This window comes from Stegodyphus dumicola, chromosome 7 (genome assembly GCF_044657685.1).
Source record: "Stegodyphus dumicola isolate Sdum_Otavi_A_Nest chromosome 7, ASM4465768v1".
NCBI classification, from domain to species: Eukaryota; Metazoa; Arthropoda; class Arachnida; order Araneae; family Eresidae; genus Stegodyphus; species Stegodyphus dumicola.
Window position 1 is genome coordinate 109,976,679 of NC_140774.1, and position 23,228 is coordinate 109,999,906.

At 30.7% G+C, this 23,228-nt stretch overlaps 1 protein-coding gene across 9 annotated transcripts in view; it reads left to right on the top strand.

The window, feature by feature from the left end:
- Positions 1–23,228, top strand: part of LOC118202388 (muscle calcium channel subunit alpha-1-like) — a 674,690-nt gene that overhangs the window by 514,253 nt on the left and 137,209 nt on the right. For 7 of the 9 annotated variants that reach the window (XM_085820709.1, XM_085820713.1, XM_085820712.1 and 4 more), the window contains exons 22-25: positions 4,676–4,735; positions 4,838–4,944; positions 5,757–5,844; positions 15,619–15,726. In XM_085820709.1, the coding sequence (XP_085676835.1) occupies positions 4,676–4,735; positions 4,838–4,944; positions 5,757–5,844; positions 15,619–15,726 (363 nt within the window). Of the gene's footprint in view, positions 1–4,675; positions 4,736–4,837; positions 4,945–5,756; positions 5,845–12,236; positions 12,345–15,618; positions 15,727–23,228 lie in introns of all 9 variants that reach the window. The other 2 variants (XM_085820710.1, XM_085820717.1) reach the window with 2 other exon arrangements.

A 23,228-nucleotide genomic window follows, 5' to 3' on the forward strand; every position in this document is an offset into this window, starting at 1 on the left:
GACAGTCAAACTGTGGACATTTTAATGAGTCTCTATCATCCTCTTCCAGTGATGAATTAGATTTTGAAAATATTTTTGGGTAATATTGAAAAAACTAGCGAATGAAAATAAAGAACCAAGAGCCTTTAGGCATAAAAATGAAAAAATACAAACAAGATTTCTACACGGCCTTTTGAAGAAATGGAAAAATATGATTGCACTTGCAAGACATCTCTTTTAGAAAATCTATCCTGAAAAGTTAAAAGAAGTAGCCTTGACAGCTCTTCCTCCTGCTCAAGTTAGTGTGGAAAGACTGTTCTCAGGTCTGAAGTTTATCAAATCGGATCTATGGCCCTCCAACAAAAAAGATACTTGCCGAAGCACTAATTAGAAATAATTAGTGCTGGTTTTTCTATTTCATAATAAATGCTAATTAATATAAATAATTTGCTATGCCATCAATTTTTTGGGAGCATGTATTACTTCTTTTATATTAAAAAAATAAGCTGCAACCTATGTTTATATGTTTAGATATGAGGGAATCGAGTCGGAGCCTTTAAAATGACAGGAGTTGGAGTCAGTCATTTTCCCTACCTGATATGTGCAAAAATTAATTTACAATAAATAAATAAATAAACATTTATTTGGGCTTAAATAGAAATTGGCATCTGACAATCCTAAAATCATAGAGCAGGAGCAAATTGTTTTCAGTGCCATTCACTGGTATTTTCACTTGTTTGATTCACTGCTTTATTTAATCTTTAAAGTTTGCCAATAAGTAGTACAACTATAGAAAAGATATTCCCAAGTGTCACTTTAACCAAAACAAACATCAAAGTAGAATGTGATTGGAACTCCTAGATTCCATACTTTTGATGAAGATGTCATTGGAAGAAAACGAAATCTGCTGTGTATTATTTGTCCTTACAACCCGCACGTGCATAGCTCATATCTATAATAAGAAAGAAATGAGGATAACAGACCAAGAAACTGAACAGGATGATGAAAAGCTATTATATTCAATTTTCTTTTAAAAACTGTAAAATAAAAAATATGCATTTTATATCATTTTTTTCTCCCTTTGAAGCATTAGTAAATTAAGGAAGTATGATAATGTTGTCTGTAATATATTTTATTTTAGTTCAAATACTAGTTGATTTATTTTGAAATGATAAAAAATTTTATCAGAATTAATTATACGTTATCAAACAAAATAGAATAATTCACTGTGAGAATTTTATTTTTCAATGACAAGATGTCTTCAAAGTACAGTACATTATAACTACAGTAGATTCTTTTGTGGCAACCACTTCCAAAAATGGCCTGTATTTGTAAGGATGTGAAATTACATTAGCTCTTTAAAACAGTTACAGAAAATCAAAATTTTCTGAAATAGTGACTCTTAGAGAGTAATCATTGTATTTTTTCTATAACAGATTTTATTTTAACTTTTAGATTAATTTAAAAATAAAATATGTTTGGAACTGATATATACTGTCTAAGCAAACCAGAATCAGATATCGTTTTTAATGCTTTTTTCCTAATTAAAATTCTGTAAAAAATCAATATTAAAGGATAACTTTTATTTATTTATGTAGCATATGCATTTGTAAATTTTCTCTTTCCTCTGCTAAAAAATTCAGCTTAGGTAGGGAAGATCTTATATATGTGTAGAAGTTATATACATATATATATATATATATAAATTAAAAATTTTTTCTTTGAACTCATGAAGCAAAGATTGTGCTGGATTATTCTTAGATAGGCGAATTCCAGGAAAATGATAGTAATAAAAGGGAAAATATTTCAGAAGAGCATAAAACAGAGTTATGCACATTAATACAGTACAAAGTCCGCAATTCGGACTCGTCGGGACTTCGACGTTTCTGGATTAAGAGTTTTTTCGGATTATAGATCATCAATTTAAATCTGGTAAGATCACATGCAGAAACTATACAATTAAAAATATGAAACGGTAATTTATGAAATAAAGAGCAATTATGATCTAAAGGGTATCAAAATTCGCAAAAAAAGCTTAATATTTATTTATTTACTGTATTAAACATTTCTTTCAATGTAAGTTTGAAGACATTGCTTCGTTTTTTGTGCTAAACGCGCATGCATAAACATTAAACGTGCATGCATAAACACACTACGCGCATGCATAAAGCATGCAAAAAAAAAAAATTGTGGCTTTGAGGTCCGGATTATAGATTATTCCGGATAATGGACGTCCGGATTACAGACTTTGTACTGTACTATTATTGATGATTTTATTGATTTACAAATTTTTTCTTTTTTAAGTCAGTCCCCTCCCCACCTGTGTGAGGATAGTGAAGCAATTTGTATCACCTTATATTGCATATTTAAAGAAAGAGCTGGAATTATTCTCCTAATTATAATATTACTAATAATCAAGATGACTTAAAAATCAAAGCAAAATCAGTTTTAAATAACACCAGAAAGGAGTTTAAACATGAAAGAACAGAGATTTATTAGTAATCAAAATCCAATGAAGTTAAGTAAGTCAATCAAGCACAATGGAAATTTCACCAAAAAGCATTGACAGTTAAAATGAAGCAAAAAATAATGAATCAGAAAAATTAACTGCTAATTGGAAAAAAAAATAGTACAAAAGTGCTAACAATTGAAACGTGAGGAAGTTCTTAACAATGGATATGAACAAATTAATTTAAAAACAAAAACCTAAACTAGATGAAAATTAATTAAATGAAAAAAAGGAATCCTTAAACAATGGATAATTAATAATATAGTTTAAAATTTTTTATTGAAACTAGAAGAAAAAGAATAGAATTACTGTCTGTACCTTTCGGAATCATTGGAGAATGAATTTTGTGATGACATTAGAGGTCATATGAGCATATGTAGCTGAGATGTCACCAAAACCATGTAATTACTGACATCATGTGTGACTTTTCAGTTCTTCTGTTAATACTTTAGTTTAAAAAATTTTGACATCACTGCTCTATTGTGGTAAGAAATCTGGTGCAGGAAAGGATACACCTCATGGTACCCATGTTGTAATGAAACTGACAGAGAACATTGTGAATCCTTCAAGCTATATATTTGATAAGCTTTTACCACTACCAATCTTTTAAAAAGTTTTGGTGAACAAGGTTATTAAGCCACAGGAACCATACTAGAAAATCGGATAAATCATGAGTATCATTTATCAGAACCTATGTCTATGCAGAAGAAAGAAAGAGATACATTTAATTTTGTGTTTGACAAGAATTCTGGAATTTTTCTGGTGTGATGGAATGACAGTAGTACTGTCACTGTTGCTACAAATTTCAGCACTTTTTCAGTATTTTTTAGACCCATTCTTTGGTGGGAAGAGGTGAATAAAAGGACACAAAGATAAAATTAATGTGAAGATACCTAATTTGACAATAAACATATGGGTGGAATGGATCACCCATAACTGGTTGATTGCAACTGATTCAGCATATGCCATTAAGATTCATGAAAAAGTGGTAATGAACACTTCATTCATATAGTTGACATGGCAATGGTAAAAGTATAAATAATCTACAAAGCTGTCAACAAAAATGATACCCTAAACTTGATAAACTTGAAGGAGTTTCAAAGAGCTGTAATAACAGTTTATCTAAAAAAGATTGTGGGCAGATTAAAAGGTAGACCCAGGATCTCTTCTGTGCCTTCGAATGCAGTAGAAATTTGAAAAATGGTGTTGCCTATTTTCTACAGAAAAGGGAAATGTAGCACCCTAGTCAAAGAGAGGGAGGCAAAGCAAAATCCAAAGCATAATTGTGGAAGATGCAATAAAACACTTCACCAGGCTTGCTTTGGACCTTTCCACAAAGTTTAGTGTCAATTTTGGTTGCAAAAGCAGACACTAATTAATTTTATATCCTGCATTATGGGTCACTGTAGAAATGCTGCTGATTGCTTTCTTGGTGCTTCCTATTTAGAAGAACAATGGATTTAGTGGAGTTATAAGCCTCATCACAAAAACCAAACTGACTGTTGGTGTCCATCAAGACCTAAAAATGTTACTCACTAACATAGAACCAAATATAATTATTTTCATATCATCCTATCAGGTTCACCCATCTCATAAAAAATGTGTTTTTGCATTTTAAAACAAAACTTATAATTTCAATAAATACTACTTTAAGTATCAAAATGTTTTATTTGTATTTTACTTTATGTCATCATTTACCATTAAAAACACCAAAGAAGTGAAATCTGTAATTTTTCTGTTATGCACTTATGTAGGGTTATTCATGAGTGTATGGTCAGGTTTTTATTATTGTAAGAGGTCCATGGTCATTATAAATTTGGGAACCACTACCACTGAGCTAGATCATGAGGTTTTGAGTTATTTTATATGTTGGACTTTTTTATGCAGTCCCTATTTACTGCATATATATATATTTGAAATTTGCTGCAAACATTATATTTTTATAGCAATCTATGAAGCTTCAGCATTTTTTTATGCGTTTTTTTTTATGTGGTTGCTATATCTTGTACAAAAACAAGTTTGAGAGTACTAAATTTTGCTCAGGGATAAAATCTACATCTTCATTTATTAAAATGTATTGCTGCATTCACATGTTTTTCACATTCATTCTTATTCTTGTTACAGACTTTATGTAGCAAAAATGGAAACATGTTTGATTTCTTTGACACAGTAAATTTTCTCTTGTAGATTTTAAACTACTTTGACTACTTTTTTACGACTGTTTTCACTGTAGAGATAACTTTAAAGGTAAGCATATGTAAAGAATTTTAACATATCTTATAATACACTTTCATGATGTAATGTAATTTTAATTACTTTTCTGTTTTAAAATTGTATCTTTTTGTACAGGCTATTGCCTATGGTCTGATTTTGCATAAAGGATCTTTCTGTAGAAGTTACTTTAACCTGCTTGATGTGCTTGTTGTGTCTGTTTCATTGATTTCATTTGCCTTTGGGTGAGTTTATGTATATTATAAATAATGCAGACTTTTTTGTTGCTCCTAGTATGTTTAATTTTTTTTATAACTTTTGGTGAGTTTAAAGGGTTATTACTGAATATTCAGTTAGGAAGAAAAACCTTAACCTCCTGATTGGCATCATCAGCTTTATTGAATCAAGATATTTTTTGTCACTTGGTATATATTAGCATATAATTTTAAATGTTTTAAGACTAAAGTTAAATAATTATACAAATTTAGCTAATAATAAATGATGTTAAAATAAAGGTCTTCATGAGCACATTCAGAAAGCTGTGCCACTCAAAAGGTTAAAAAATTAAGTCTCAATGCCATTCATTTGTATCTGGTTTCTATAACTATGGGATTATATTATTATAGGACAACACATGTTAAATAGTTTTCATTAGAAAAATATATACACTGATTTGATGCTTTCAATTTGGTATAGTGAGAAAGTTAAATTTCATCATCGGTTTGATTTAAAAAAAAAATTCTAAACATAAAAAAGGTGTCACTTAAATTAATAATGTCAACAAACAAAGAATGAAATTGAATGACACATTTATTTATTTTATTTTATTTTATTGACAGTACTAATTTTGAAAACAAGACCACTGCTTAAACAGTGGCCAATAGGCAATGCTAGCATGTATATCTTTTTGTGGAAAATTGTTTGCCCTGTGTTATCTTGTAATTACAAGTTAATTCATTCAGTCATTATCTAAATATTGCCAATTGGTTATCATAATTTATAATTATTTAAATAAAATTAGCATTTTATTTAAATTTATTATGCATTCCCTTTCTAGGAACGAAACATTTTCAGTTGTAAAAATTCTGCGTGTTCTCAGAGTGCTTCGACCTCTCCGAGCCATTAACCGTGCCAAAGGATTAAAGGTATACAGATTCCTTCATTTGATATTTATATATAAATTAATTTTAAACTTCCTTATTCATTCATTTCATTTTAATTTTTAAAAAGAAATAGCATTATACACTTCTTATACTGCTTGACTCAAATATTTTTATTACCTAAATTGGTGTGATAATCACAACTTGTGATTAAAAGGCATAAGGTAATAAACAGATATCTGAATATCTTAGCATTTCATCTGTTTGGCTTAAAAACTGTTTGTAACATTTAATAACTTTATTTCTTCTAAACATATTTTAAATTTAATAGAATTGTTTTTTTTTTTTTTTTTTTCCCTAAACTCTAAAATTAGCTTAAGTTTCATTATTGTATAGAACCTTGAAAATTAATCAAGATTAGTTTTTACACTTGATATGTTAACACTAAAAAAGTTAGTTTTATAGCAAAAAAGTTTATATATGGAATATTCATTAGATTGTATCTTTAATTCCAATCACACATGTCCCTTCTGGAAGTGTGAAGTACCACCTTTTGTTGAATGGCCCCTTTTTTTTTCCTCACAGCGATTATCTGATCTGAATACAGAAGTATTCACATTGAGGTTGTTATAATGGAAAGTTAGATGAACAATATTTTCAACCAATTACCTGCTGAAGGGTCAAGATAAAGCAATATATATGCCAAAATCAAAGTTGCAATAAAATCTAAGCGAATAAAATCAGTCTGTATTTTGAATGTAATTTATGCTTGCATGAATAGACTGCTGTAGAGATCTTATCATTCTTTTACACTTCCTTAAATAAGTATAAAAGCACTCCAAAATTTTTAAATACATGTTGGTATGTTTCGACAAAGTATTGTTGTATAAACCAACGATCATGTACATGTATGGCACCAAAAGTATGAAGTAGAGACTATGGCATGCATGATTAGTTCTGCCTAAGCTAGTGGTACCTGCTGTATTATAGGGAAGATTATTATGTTTGGGTAAAATTTAATATTTATGATTAAAATGATGAGTTATTTGCAAGAGTATATTACAATGTGCTGAGAGATCATTTCGTAATGGATTGAATGCACACAAATAAAATGATAAAATTTATTTTATCAAAAGGAACAATTAAGAGTTCTAGAACTTTCCACAAAAATACTTACACCGCTCTTCACAATAACATAGAGTACAATCAGTAGTTACACTTCAAACTACTAAGAACCTTAAACACAATGCAGTTCAAAGCACAAAGAGTGAAGCTAATATGGCAAAATCTTAATACTCCGAACTCTCACTCAACTGAACAACTACTGCTCTGAAACTACTCCTCTCTCCAGTCGTATATAGTTTACTCTGGGCTGCTGAGAGATTTCTAGTACCTACTTTTCGAAATTACTGGAAGGGATATTAGGGCTGGATATGGTTACAGCTATATATAGCATCGGTTACCCTTATTCATTTACAATACCCATTACAGTTATACAGGGACTGCACCAAAATATGACCAAGTTTGGCTACTTTTGGCCATATTCTCCAAATTTGGCGACAAGAGTCAGCCATTTAAACTGTCACCAGCTTGGCAATATCTTGCCAATTCAGCAAAATAGCCATTTACTCAATGTTAAATAGATGACACTTGTCCATGTATTCTTAATTTTCTGACAAAGCTTCGCTACTTTAAGTTTTCATGTTACACTATACAAAAAGAAAAAAAAATTCAGTTGCACAAATAAATTAAAATTATTTACGTAAGTACAAAAATTGTAACATCAAAGATTCCTTTTCCTAGCTGCATATCCAGGGTAGTACAATCCCTGGACAGGAAATCACACTTACAACTAAGGAAAATCAATGCAGTATTAAAACAATAATTTCAAGAAATGACATGACATGAAACAAATCAAATGTCAAACCAATAAATTAATGCATAAATTTACAAATTTTTACAAAAAATAGGAACGTTGTCTTAGTGTACTGTTTACATTATATACACTATGGGAAGTACATCCTATGGCCATAGTAAGTCTGTCTTAATAAAGGACTAAGGTTTAGAATTTGGCTTTACACTTATGGATCCAAACTAAAACATTGTTTAGCCTGTTTAGGACTGTGTAAGGACCATCCCAAGGTGACTGTAGTTTAGGAGCAAGTTCTTTCCCTTAAATTGGATTCTATAACCATACCTTGTCACCTCTGTTGAATCGATGTCTGGTAGCTCTTATGTCATATCAGGTCTTCGTCTTCTCCATCACCAAGTTAACTCGCTCTTGAGAAAAAATATGCATCACTTCAAACTGCAGCTGGAGATCTTGAATGTACTCCTCGGACAATGAAGCACATCCAGAGGGTGACCAAAATAACAGATCACAAGGCAGACGAAGATTATGACCAAAGAGCATCTGCAATGGAAAATAGTGAGAGGTTGTTAAGGATGGTTTGATTAAATCTCTGTACCATGTTGTCTGATTGCAAATGAAAATGTGTCATTTGGGTTTTGTCTATGCCGAGCAGTTTGAAAAGTTCTTTAATTGCTGCTGTAAAATCCTCCCTTGATCGGAAGGTAACTGAAGAGACATTCAGAACCTGGAAATCCAATGCTGTATCATTACCTCTGTTACCATGACAGCCTCTTGATAAAGAATAGGATATGCTTCAAGCCACTGGATGAAGTAATCAATGATAATGAGAATGTATTTATTGCCATCAAGAATTCATGGCATAGGTCCCAGGATGCCAAAGGCAATGCATTCAAAAGATACTCCTACAATGTAAAATTGCAACTTCCCTCATCTGTGTTTTGTCTGTCCTTTCTGATCCGCACAGGCATCACAAAATTGACACCTCAATCCTTGCATTATTCAAAGATTTTTTTACATATCAGCGCTTGCATTGCTTCCATAGAAGCACTCTCAAACTCTGTGGAAAGTCTTCAGTATTCCAAAGTGGCCCTCTGTTGAACTGGTATGTAATTCTTCAAGTTTGTCCAGGATCTCGGAAGTATCAGCTGCCATTGAAGTGCTTTTCCATTATACAATTTTATCTTCTGGTACAGGACATTGTTTCAACTATGGAATGAGTCCAAAAAAGTCCAATATTGTTTCATCTTAGGACTAAAGATCGAAATGTTCTTCCAGGTAGGTTTCCTCTTTGAAGATTCCATTCAGTCAGTTATGGGTTTAATATCGCTGTCTTTCAACTGGTCTTTCCTTACTTCTTCATCACTCCATGAGTATGGGTTGGATGATGTTCAATTCGTAACTTGATGTACGACTGGATTAAGCAACTCGTATTTTGCTTCGACCCTGGAGCAATAGCAGCAGCTTTCTGGGCGAGATTTTCTAGACAGGGAATGACATTTCCGTGGGAGGATCCTTTCCTATGGTGGATAATTATGTCGTATTCCTGTAGACTCTGTATTCACCTCACTATTTGGTCTTTGGGGCTCAATTTAAGAGCTGGTCAACGAAGCATAATTAGTGGGAAGAAGGAATCTTCTGCCGTAGGGGTAATGGTGGAAATATTCTGTGGCTTTAACTATGGTGAGCAACTCTTTCCAGATGACACAGTAATTTCTCTCCAGTTTAGATTAACACTTGCACCAGTATGCTATGGTACATTTTTTACTGTTTATTGCTTGAAACAAAACAGCACCAATTCTCACATTACTCTCATATGTGTCACAAATAAATGGTTTATTGAGCTGAGGACACGTCAAGATTGTTTCAGATGTTAAAGCCTCCTTCAGGTTTTTTAATGCATTCTCATATTGTTTTGTCCACAAGAACTTTTGCTTGCTGTCTGACAGTTTGTGAAGGGATCTTGCAATGAAAGAAAAGTCTTTCAAAAATTTCCAATAGTATGTGAGCCCCAAGAAACTTTTCAGCTGATGGACATTTTCGAGATGTTTCCAATCTTTAACTGCTGACACTTTTTCTGGATCTGTACACAAGCTTTCATCCGATTATACATGTCTGAGGGAAGTCACTTCCTGCCTGAACAATTTGCATTTGGCAGGACTTAACTTTAGGTTGTCGTCCTTCAATTTCCAAAGCACTTTTCTAAGATTTATAAATGTTGTCTAGAACTTTTCTATGATAATGATGTCATCCAGGCATATCAAATAGGCTTGATAGAAAAGGTGTCTTAGAAGTTCTCCATGAGATGTTCGAATGCTGCTGGCGCAATACATAATCCAAACCGCGTCTTTCTTCAATGTGATGTTGGATAGCAGAAACTCTTTCTTTTATTTGCTGTTCAGCAGAAACTCTTTCTTGAATTCCTCTAACTTTATCTTCAACTCTGTCTATTCTGCCTTCCATAGCCTCGAATATCTTTTCTTTTATGGATGCAATTTCTCTTTTCATTTCCTCTTAACATGCTTTCATTTCTTCTTTAATAGCTTTTAGCTCTTTTGTAATGGATTCTTGGCCCACTTGCATTTCCTCTTGGCCTGCTTTCACACCTCCTTTAACAGCTTTCATCTCTTCTTTGAATGCAGCAAAGCCTGCCATTAGCTGTCTTCATTACTCATCCAACAGCATTCAACCTCACTCCTGACATCAGCATTCAACCTCACTCCTGACACCAAAAACTGTTACATGCATACAGGTTCATAATGGATTGAATGCACACAGAACCAATGATAGCTTGATAAAATTTATTTATTTTACCAAAAGAAACACTTCACAGTTCTGTAAGTTTCCATCAAAATACTCATACAACTCTTCACAGTATTGCAGAGTACAATTAGTAATTACACTTCAAACTCTTAAGACTGTTAAACATAATGCAATGCAAAGCACATCTAAAGAGCGATGCTAACATGGAGATATGTCAATACTCTGAACTCATGCTGAGCTGAACAACTACTACTCTGAAAATGATACTCTCCCTCGTCTTATATAGTTTTCTTCTATCTGCTGAGAAATTTCTAGTATTTTCCACTTTTTGAAATTACTAGAAGGCATATGAGAGCCAGATACAGTTACAGCTACATATAGCATCAATCACAGTTATTCAATTACAATAACCCATTACAGTTAGTTATACAGGGACCAGAAAAAAATGTCACCAAGTTTGGCAACAAAAATTAGTCATCAAAACCGTCAACAGTTTGACAATATCTCATGACTCAAGTGAAATAGCCAATTACCCAATATTAAACAGACTTGCCTCTGTATTCTTACTTTTCTGACAAAGCTTTGCTTTTTTAGATTTTCATGTGACGTTATTAAAAAAAAAAATTGCTACACTTTCACGTATAATTTCGCTAAAATTATTTACATATGTACAAAATTTCTGACACTACGTTAAAAGGCTTTTAACTTACACGAGTGGTGGGTTTTTCTTTTAATTTTCTTATAGGCATGTTTTGATTAATTTTTATGTGCTTAAAAAATAAGCAAAAATGCATGCATTTAATTTGGAAAGTGCATAATTGAAGTATCTGCTTCAAATAATTAACATAAAAATGTGCAGTTATAATCCATTTGTATGAAAACTTAGCGTTGCTGATTTTGCATATCTATTAAATATGAGTGGCTTTATTATAATAAAAAAGAACTTTTAAATAAATAAGAAATTTATTTAACCTGTGCAAGTCCTTTCTGTCCATCTTATTTATAACAGATACTAAAAATGTTGTTATATGACAATATGTAAAAAAACTTAAGTTGCTTTTAAGTTGATAAACGTTTAATATGTAATATGACTTTTATTTTAAAGGCATTCTTCTGTTGGTGAATTTGCCAGTGAAGCTAAAAAATACCTTTATTTTTTAAGAAATGGGATTTTTTTTTTTTTTTTTTTTTTAAACTAAATTTACAAAGAGAAAATGAAGCCTTCAGTTTTCAGATTTAAAATACAATTGACTTATGGGGAAAGCTCTTTTTTAACATGTAAGATTTATCATGCATATAAATTGTTAATATTAAAATTAATGCATAAGGCTAAGTACATATAATAATACCCTGAGTATATAAGACATTAATATATCTTTCTTGTCAAGAAATTACGACGGTGCACCAAAAATTAAGCTTGAAGCAAGTAATTTCATATTTATAGAATGTAGATAGTATATAAATAAAACCGATGGGAAATGTATTGAACAAACTTCAAAAGCATTCTAATTTTCAACTGGTCATGTAGGAAATTAGAAACTTTAAATTTGATATCATCTGTAATTTTTTATCCTGTACTGCTATTTCTTTCTTGCAAAAAATTTTATTATGTATTTAGGTCAAAACTCTGCTTTTCCAGTTAATCCATATTGTTTCTAAAATTTCTTATTTTCATTCTATGTTTGATTATTAGCTTTAGAAATAGCTGATAGAACAAATAATTAAACTACTTTTATTCTTCCCACTATTATTGGTAATATTCGGAGGGATCAGCAATGACATGCTGTATTTTATTTGCATGTAGCAAGTAATCCAGTGCATCTTTGTAGCAGTAAAAACTATAGGGAACATCTTGTTGGTGACCTTTCTGCTAAACTTCATGTTTGCTGTGATTGGAGTACAGCTATTAAAGGTAGGACTGTCCAGAGTGTAACAGCTTTTGCGATGTTCTCACACTCTCCCTTCCCTTTACTAATCACATTGATCGTTAGAGTTGCCAGGTATATAGATATCGAAAAGTCCTGCCCCCTTTTTTTTATTTCTTTACTGTAAGGTCATTCATAAAATGTTTATTTTTCCAGAGGAGAATTAAAATTTCAATCAACTGTTATTAACATAAAGAAACTGTAAATCGTGTAAAAGTTTTCTTAAATTCTATTGAGTTATGAGAAGCTGATTGGACTATGGTGAAGTCCATGTAGTTCTTTAAGATAATGAGGCTTTATATATTATATCTTGATTATCTGGAAAGGTTTTGTTTTCCATGCTTCATATACAGTACAAAGTCTGTAATTCGGACATCCATAATCCGATAATTATCTATAATCCGGACCTCAAAACTACAAACTTTATGCGCATGTGTAAACCCATAATGCGTTTACACATACGCATAATGCATTTACGCATGCACATTTAATGTATAACGGACGGTGTAAGCTAGGCTAAAATTATCTAAGGCAGTTCAGTTAATGTTGCAGATTGCACTGTTCCTTAATCTTTTAATCGGATCAGGATTGTTCTAACAGTCAGCAAAAAATAATAATTTTTTGCTGACTGTTAGAACAATTTTATAAAAATTAAGCTTGAACTTTCTATTATGTCCAAAAGAGTTTCCAATTCTGGAGCTGCCAAAGGATCTACAAATCGAAAGCATGTTTCGATGTCCATTAAACAAAAAGTGGAATTGCTGTAAAAAATGGATAAAGTCTCAAATCCGTCTCAAAATTATGCGAGGAGTATGGCTTTGGAAAGTCCACTGTAAATGACATAAGAAAAAAGAAAAAGGAACTTTTTGAATTTTTTGTGGAAGCATCTTAAACAACTTACATTGAAAGAAATGTTTAATAAAGTAAACAAATAAGTATTAAGCTTTTTTTTTGTAAATTTTGATACCCTTTAGATCATAATTGTTCTTTATTTCATAAATTATGGTTTCATATTTTTAATTGTATAATTTCTGCATGCCATCTTACCAGATTTAAATTGAGGATCTATAATCTGAAAAAACCCCTAATCAGGAATCTCTGAAGTCCCGCCGAGTCCGGATTACTGACTTTGTACTGTATATATATATATTTAATATGATCTTATTTTCTCTACATTCAACTGCTTAGGCATCTAATTTACTGGATTTCTCTAGATATATGTTTTTCCTCTTGCCTTAGATAACAACTATTTATTTTAATTTAGCAACAACAGTTAAATTAATCTGATTAAACTGTTTTGTTCAGTCAACCATGGAAATTAAATGAAATCAGAAGGTTTGAAAAAATTCTTAAATTTTTAGCCGTTCTCCGATCTTGAGTAACATAAGTATTGTGTTCATCACTTTACCAAATTAGTGACTAGTATTATGCTGATCCCTTGTAATAGCTAAATATGACAATTTTGATAATGCCCTTCATTTCAAGTCATAGAAATTATTCTTTTTTTTTTAATAACTTAGTTTATAATTCAAGGACAAAGTAAAAACATACTCAAAATAAGTAGGTTTTTAAACCAGGTGAGGAAGACCACAGATGAATTAAAATTTTTAAGCAAAGCTATCTATTCATTCACGTAGACAAATTTTAGATTTATAATATGTATATATATGTGTGTTTTCCTAATGTGTCTATTTGTAAAGTTTGAATCTTTTCAGTTTTCTCATATTTTCTCAAAATGAAAATTTTTCATGATTCTGTTTTACAAGTCCCCTTTCCAGTTTTATAATAAATTTTACTTATGCAATTTTAAATCTCATTCTTAAAAAATAAATAAATATTTGCTCTTGCTAGTATTACTATTATTTATGAACTTTAGAAAATGCTAAAAATGTTATGCTCATTTATTATTTTACTATGAATTTCCTCAAGCCTAACTTAATGACTGTGTTTCATTCAGAGCTGGTTATATCATGAGGCAAACTTACACAATCACTTAGGAGTGGCAAGATTTGGGAGAACATTTCTTTTCATGAGCAAAAAATAAAGACAATTTATTTAATCTTTTACATTTTAAAAGCGTGCTTAAATATTATTTAATTTAATATAAAATAAATATTATTTGAATATTGTAAATACATATGTAATGTAACCTTTCACAGTGATTATCTCAATAAGACGATCACTTGTGAAAGTGAATAGTAGTCATGAAAATGTGATTAAATAAAAGTATTGACTACCTTCACAAGAGATGAAATCGACTGAATGGTCATCTTACAGAGATTTCATTGTATTTATTACAGTGTATAAAGGCAATATTTAGAGACACTTAAAATGTTCTTTGCCTTTGGGAGGTTAAGTATTCTGGCACCATCCTTGACTGATCTAGCTTCATAACAAGATTCAGTACAACTTGTAAAGCATAACATCAGGTATATTAACTTAACTAAATTTTTTGAGAACTTGGTGTTTACTTAAAGTATCATATAAGATAAAAAAATGCATTATTTTGCAAAAACAATTTTAAAATCTTTCTTTATATTATTTGAATACTTTAAAGCATAGGCATAAAGATAATCATAAAGATTCATTTCTTTGATCAAATTACTTACTCTATAATTTTTAAACGCACATTAAAAATTTTATGATAAACTGAAAAAGAAATTGTATTAAAAACTTAGAAAATTCTCTTTCAATTGGAAAATTTACTTAGTGTAATATTTTAGTTACCTAGCTTTGTGGTTGTTAAAATAATCATGTTATTTAAAAGTGGGGGGGGGGGGGAATACTGAAATTCTTGAAGTACATGATGACTACAAAGCAAAGTGGATGAAACGTATCTAGGCCAAACATTCTGCAACATTTTAACTCTTCAGTTTGGTTAAATATATATTCTTATATTGAATAATTCTTTTGAAAGTTGATATTCAGTACAGGTTTACCCCGTAATGATTTTTTTAAATGTATAATGCATTGCTAAGCCCTGATTATGAAAGAAAAAATAATTTTCCATTATTCATTACTGTTCAAAACTGTCATATTGAAGATAATCTATGAAAGCTTGTGAATGTTGCTATTAGTTCGTAGGTCTGGAATTAGTTTATAAAAAATATATGGAGACATTACAGAAGTTTTTGGATAATTAAGAAGTCATAATCACAAAGACAAAATAATTTTTAGAAGAACCTTTTTTTTTTTTTTTTTTTCTTTAAACCTGGCAGCCCTACCGATTATTAAATTTACCACCTTTGTTTTGCCCTCTAGTACGTAGTCAAGTGCGTCATAGTAGCAGTCAAAACTATAGGAAACATCATGTTGGTCACCTACTTGCTTCAGTTCATGTTTGCTGTGATCGGAGTACAACTTTTCAAGGTAACATATAAAAGCAAAAAGAGTGGCCTCATTTGTGAGTCAATGTCGAGTACTGTGTCTGCTTTTGTGGCATTATGCGCAGTTATTTTGTGCAAAATAGTCTGTGTGCCATTATCAAAATCAAGAGTTTTACATATAATTAGAGATGCTTCATTAACCTTCTTTCTTTTCTTTTCTTTTTTTTTTTTTCTTTTTTCTTTGGATTCCTGTATTTATTACTTATATGTTAAGTACCTGTTACTTATAAGATTTTTCTGAAAATTTTAAGGAATCCCTTCTTTTGTATTTAGGATTTTACATTTTTTTTATATTTTCAAAAACTGTGTGATAAAACTATATGAGCTTCAAATGTTGTAGATAATAATAAAACCATAAAACAAGTTCTAATTTATATACAAGCTAAAATAAACTATGTGTACTTGCAAGTTAATATAAATTTTTGATTGTAATCTAATCCTACATTTCAAATATAGTTTCTAACTCGGAGCTTAAATTGTGCCAGGGCCTGGCTCCGGTACTTCTTAGTTTTTGTAATAAATCCTAATTTTAATCGGAGTGCACTGGAGTCCAAAATAAGAAGGCTCTGGCATTCTAACTGAACAATTTTTCGACAGAAATTTGATCTCAATTTAACTTACCTTATTTATTTATTTTTAATTTATCTCTTTACATTTTGTTAAATTTTAATTATTTAATTACTTTAATCATTGATTTTTTAATGATTTTAATTAATCAATTTTTGATTGTTTTAATAATTGATTATTTAATTGTTTTAATAATTAATTATTAATGATTTGATTAGTCATTTTATTTATTTATTTATTCTTGCTCCTCTTTCCTGATGGTCTTCCATAGGGCTCCTACATTTCTAATTTTAGAAATTAAGCCCTGTTCTAACTACCAGTTTCATATAAAGTATAATAAAAGTACTGGTATATTTTCGGTAAAAACAATTCAACCTTTTATTAGAGTAAATTAAAAGCTCTTGAAAAATTTGCCTCGTTAAATTTTTCTGTTATGTATTTCATCTTTTTAATTTTAAGAAGTTGGTTAATGAAGTGATATTAATAGAAATTGATTCGAATGAAAACTGAACTCTTTTTCTAAAAATTATCATGATGATTTGCAGTTTTTATCAAACATGAAAAAGTGGTCAAGGAAATTAACATTTTTGGCTGCTAGTCTGCACATTGCACATAGATGATTTGTGGAATGTTTTATTGTTCACAATGCTTGAAATATTCAAAAACTATAATGTTGCTCATATTATTACGATAGCTCATTTCACTGTATTGAGTTGAAATATATAATTTTGTATTTTAGGATAAGACTTGAATGATACTTCAAATTGAAACATTTGAAAATTTTAAGGTTTTGCTTACTGCGGAATTCAGCTGTAAATATCCCATATTTCCTACTTTATGGAAATTTCTTGTCTTGCATTATATAGTTTACCATCTGCAAATTTGTATTAATTTTTCAAGAGGGATATATATTGAAGTTACTATTGTCAAGAATAATAAATGATGTAATTTAAAACTGCATAGATCATTTTCTGGTTTGTCATGCTTCATGTAGATGCAGTAAATAATTATTGTTTTAAAAATGCTTGATTTTTTTCCCTGAAGTAAAACATCAGTTAATCGAACCTGAATTAATTTTATCATCACACAGAACTTAACTCTTAAGTTTCTATTAATCCAATGCTATTTATAATGTATTTTAACTCTTCAAGCATATCTTTTAAGAAATTTTCCATAAATTAACAGTATATTTAATAGCTGATGTAGGACACTCTCATATGATAGAATGCAAAGTTGTGGTAATTTTTTCACTGATACATAGAGTCAGTGCATAGTAATGTTGGAGAAAATATTACCCAAACATAAGATTTTTTAGTTTTTATCATATGCCTGTATTTATAACATTATTTATCATGACTGTGAGGAACCTCCTATGCGTAGATCATATCTAAAACTGATAGAATAGCACTGGTAATGTATTGAAGTCATAGACCTCCACTGTATTCATATACTCTAATAGACCATAAATCATGAGACTATCAGTTAAAGTACAACTAATTTGTGCATATGTTATAGAGGAAAGAGATATGGGTCATCAGTATTGGCTATCATGCAGTTCTTTTTTTTTTTTTTTTTTTTTTTTTTTTTTTTTAGTTTATGAAGTCATAAATTTATTATGGCAACATTTTTACACTGCTAAACCAAAAATTATATAGATCTCCATGCAACTGATATACCAAGATAGGGCTTCCTTTTGTTATTCCGTGGGTCCTAAATTTTGCGGCCAAATGCCTCTTCTACGAATTTTCTAAAAATTCTAAAAATTTGGCCATTCCTAAATTCTGCCAGCAGGTGGGAATGCACTGGCACTAGTCTTCTGTGGAATTCTTATTAGCTGTTATGAGTGATAACAGCTAATAGAAAGATTAATTTGTATGAAATCATAAAACATTTCATTGTTATCCATATACAAAATGTTTCTAAAAGAATTGTCTATCTTTATTTGTCTTGCATTGAATTTGACAGATAACCTATCCTGTAGGGTTCCTCTAGCATCATCATTATACTCAAAGACATCAGTATTGGACATTGAAACAATGGAATTGAGCAGTGTAGTCTAAAGTAACACATTTTCCTCCCTTCTCCCCAAATGTTATAAGTTAAATAGGTCTCATAAAATGACGGTCTCTTCTGTCTGGAAGGAATTTTTCAGACTATAGGTAGCTGTGCAATAGTATAAGACAGCGGTTTTTTTCAATTTCTCAGTTGAAATTATATAATAAAATATCTGATGTATACACCACATGACTTCCATGTACGGAATATTAAATTATACGTACTTTTTCTTGCATTTCATTTAAACTTATTATTGGATTGAATTAAATCTATTTCGCCGACAGCGCATAAACCACAATAGAATAAATGCATTCTTTAAAATTCACTCTATTTGTTTACCATAACGACACTCTGGCGCTAGGTTCACTTAACAGTATTATATTTCGTTCATATTATAACTCAGAATGCACAAAATTTATATCATTTAAAGAATTATCTAATCGTTGCCACATGTTCTATTCAAATACTATAATAACGTTAGAACGATGTATAAAAGAAATTAAGCAAACAAAACAAAAAAGAACAGTTTTTCACAGACGATTGAGTACTTCTCATTCAATTAATTCAATTCTCACTTCGCGACAAGGCAGAAATACATAAAAAGTGAAAATATCTGTATTAAAAATTACGAAGTAAATCTTAAACACATATGTCCTCGAAAAATTCCAGAAAGGATTAAGCATGATTTAATTGGCAATAATAAATGAAGGCATTATCTTTGTTATTGCGAAGCTAAGTTTCTCTAGCTTGGTAACAAATCCACTATCCTGCTGTTTCAAATGTAAACAAACAATGGCCGCCATCAAGAGAAGTATTAAGCTTAGTGGCACTTAACCTTCCAGCGGGCGCGCGTATGTGTGACATACACTAGATTTTAATTTTGCATTTTTTTCGTAGACCACAAGGCGCTATGACCGCGTGTTCTTGGCTATTCTCTCCTCTTCGTTCGCCCTTCTTTCAGTCGTCTGCTGGATTTCGAGGGGTTAATGCGAGTCTGCAGATTTACTATTTGTATTCCAGAAATACGTGCGACCGTTGAAGTAAGTTTTTGCTATATCTAATTTCCTTTTTTATTATAGAAAATCTTTATTCTTTTGCATCTAAATCTTATAATTTTGTATAATTTGTGTGCATAATTACTTTTAATGATAAAATAGAAGCACTGTATGCGTCACATAGGCGCGACCATGTATGATATTTTTGTTCTTTTCTTTTCAGTTATGGCGAATAAAAGTAAAATACTCAACATGAATGATCCGAAGGATCTTGAGATTATAAGAAATATGCTTATATGTGACAGTGAAGAGGACATTATTTTAGATGAAAGCATTACAGATGAAGAAGAGTGAATTTCAGAAAAAGGTGATTCAGAATCGGAGATAAGTGCAGAGGGGAATTCTGAAGAGGGAAATAATGATGATAATTCTTCCGAAATGTATATAATTCATAAAACAGAAAAGTCATCGATTCTTGGACATGGCATAAAAAGAAAACTAAACGAGCGCCTCGTAACATGTGTTCATGTTTCTGGAGTCATCGGTAAAGCTAAATATCTAACAGATATTTTGGATATATGGAAATGCCTCTTTACTGATAGTTTGATAGAAATCATCGCTGAAGATACGAATAAGTTTATTTCTTCTGTGAAGTCTAATTATTCTTGTATAAGGGACAGCAGAAATAAGCTTTTTTGGGCTTACTGTACTTAGCTGGTATTTATCATGGTAACAGATTTCTGGAATCTTGAGGAACTGTGGAGAATGGAGGAATTTAAAGTAGTAATGAACTTGAAGAGATTTTTGTTTTTACTAAGAGCTTTACGGTTTGATGACATAAACACAAGAGCAGAACGAAGAGAAGTCGACCGCTTGGCTCCAATAAGAAACATTTTTGAAAAGTTTGTCCTTAATTGCCAGAAGTGCTATTCACTTGGAGAGAATGTTACAGATTGTCTTTTTACGTAAGCAACAAACCACAAGATGTTGTAAAAAGGTTGACAGAACCTATTGATAACACCGGAAGAAATGTAACCACAAACAACTGGTTTTCAAGTTTTGAGTTAGTACGAGAAATAGATGAAAAAAATTGTCATTTGTAGGTACTTTGAAAAACAATAAACCTCAAATTCCAGATCAGTTCAAGCTGGCGAAAACTCGGGAACCCAATACGAGTCTTTTTGGATTTAGAAAAAATATGACACTTCTCTCCTATGTACCCAAACATTATACAAACGTCATCTTGATTTCAAATCTTCATGATGACGTAGCAATAGATGAAAATACTCAAGACCAAAAAAAGCCTGAGATTATCGCATTTTACAATCATACCAAAGGAGGTATGGACTCTTGTAGTTTTCTTCTCTATGCTGAATATAGCAGCAATCAACAGCTACATAATTCATTCAACAAATAATAGTGAAAAATTACTTAGAAGATAATATCTGCGAAAGTTAGCAAATGCTCTTGTGAAGGAAAACGTTGAAAGAAGAATCCCTAACTCTCTTCAAAGTGAGCTGAAATTTAAATTGTTGAAACGAAAAGCAGAGTTAGCTGTTGTGTAAGAAATGACTTCAGGGAAAAAAAGATGCAAACCCTGCCAAAATGACAAGCATACTGGAATTACGAGGTTCAGCTGTGAGATTTGTTTAAAATTCATTTGTCTAGAGCACTGTAAACATATTTGTTCAGACTGCACCGATGCAATGAAGTGACTATGAAATTGATTTGTTATGTAATATTTAATGTGTTTTTCACTTACTGATTAAAAATATAAATGTTCAATTGAAATATTGGCAGTTTAATTTTGTTTTACTTTCAAGTTAGTTTGATAAGTCTTTAGTCCATTTTATATTGTTTTTTTCCTTTATACTTATTTTATTTTCCTTAATTTAAAGTTAATATTATTTAACTCAATTGTACTTATTAACATTTAACTATTTACAAGCTAATTTTAATATTTTTGCTCTGGAAAATTTATTTTTTATAATAGCGTATCTAAGAAATATGCGCGACCTTTCTTGTTGGCACAGAAGGCGCGCCCGCTGGAAGGTTAAACAACTTTAAAATTGTCAATAATTCTAAAAATATTGCATACAGATTTACTAAAGGCATAAAAACCTTAACCGGAAGATAAGAACAACATAATTCAATAATTTTTTAAAGCAAGAAATTTACAATGTGCACATCTAAATGTTATAGCAGTCCTATATACAAAATTTCAATGTTCTGAGGCTACTCGTTTTTGAGTTATGCAAGATATGTACGTACATACGTTAGAACAGAGGTCACGAAAAATTCTCTTCAGAATTTATAATTTTTTTGGAGGAAAAGAGTCTTTTATTCTGTCCTTACGTACAGATATCACGCAAAAACATCATTAAATTTCATTCGATAGTGGTCAAAATGAATATTTTAGTTGAAATATGCTGCCTGAAACTTTTCGCGATTACAATACTTCCTTTTTACTTTGTACAAGGAAGTGAAAAGGAAAGAACTGCCTAGCCAGTGTAGTGATTAGTGACCGAACCTCCGACCTAAGGTTCTACACCAATCAGAATTATGTCCATGCGATGGAAAAGAATCTACCATCCACTGGCATTCACTGAATCAATGATAGTAATATTACAGTGCTAAATTGACAAAGTCATCTATACAATATTTGTTACATAATAATCCGTATGAAAAATAAATATACAATCAATTAATCATTACATTGTCATGGATATGATCTATGTTGTGGAGAGTGGAACTTATATATTAACCAGTTTTTAAACCTATGTCTTCTTCATAGGTTTAATACGTCATAACTTCGTGTTTTTATCAGTTACACACCAGTGATTAGTGACCCTGACTACCTTAGTGATCTGCACAGTTCGAATCCCGGGGAAGGCATAACTGTAATTGTCCATCCCTTCATAGGAGATAACGGTGGACACCTAATAGATGCTTCCTTAATGAAATGGCCACCACTTCCGGCCACTTGTAGTTGCGCAAGGCTATTAAATAAAACACCTGGCCATTAAAAAAAGATATTTTGCCATTTGCTAAACCTATTGCCAATTTGTATAAACATGCACACATAAAAGAATATTAGATTAAAAATTGGTTACTATTTTGATTATCAAAATTTAAGTTATAATACTTTAATTCTAAAATCTAGTGCGAAATTTGGGCCTGTTAAGAGAGATCAGTTTCTTTATGTATGGTCATATTTCACTTAGTTTTAATTGTAAATTAGTATCCACTTTTAATTTTGTTCTGTATTTTATTTTATTTTATTTTTTTTCCAAATATAACATGGAAGAAAACCCTTGTTCACACAAATAGGTTGTGCAAAACGGCAGTAAAAATTTAATAGCTTTATTTGAAATGCCTTTAAATTCGTTTTTTTTTTTTTTTTTTTTTTTCCCCCCGGTTCAGCGAAAAGATAACAAGTGTGTTATTTTTGAAATTTCAGTTAGAGTTTGATCACAGGAAATTTCTATCAACTGTTCTTTTCTTTCATGAGATAAAATTTCAGGTACATTTGAACGAAATGAATTTCTAATCCAAGTTTCTTTTTGATAATCCTCTGGAAAACACATGTTGAAATTATTTATCAATTAAAAACAGTGATTTTTAATGTTGGATGCCAATTCTTCTTTTATTTTTGGTTAGAAAAATTTCTAAAAGTGCTAAAAAGCTTAAAGGATTATTATCCAATTCTTTGATTATTAGCTCGACTTTTTTTATCATTGCATTTATTTTATCTGTAATGGTAAACAAATTCACTTTGTCCTTGTAATTCTAAATTTTACTTATTTAACTTTCCAAAAATATTAGCTGAATTTGCTAAATGCACCAACCATATTTCACTAAATAAACA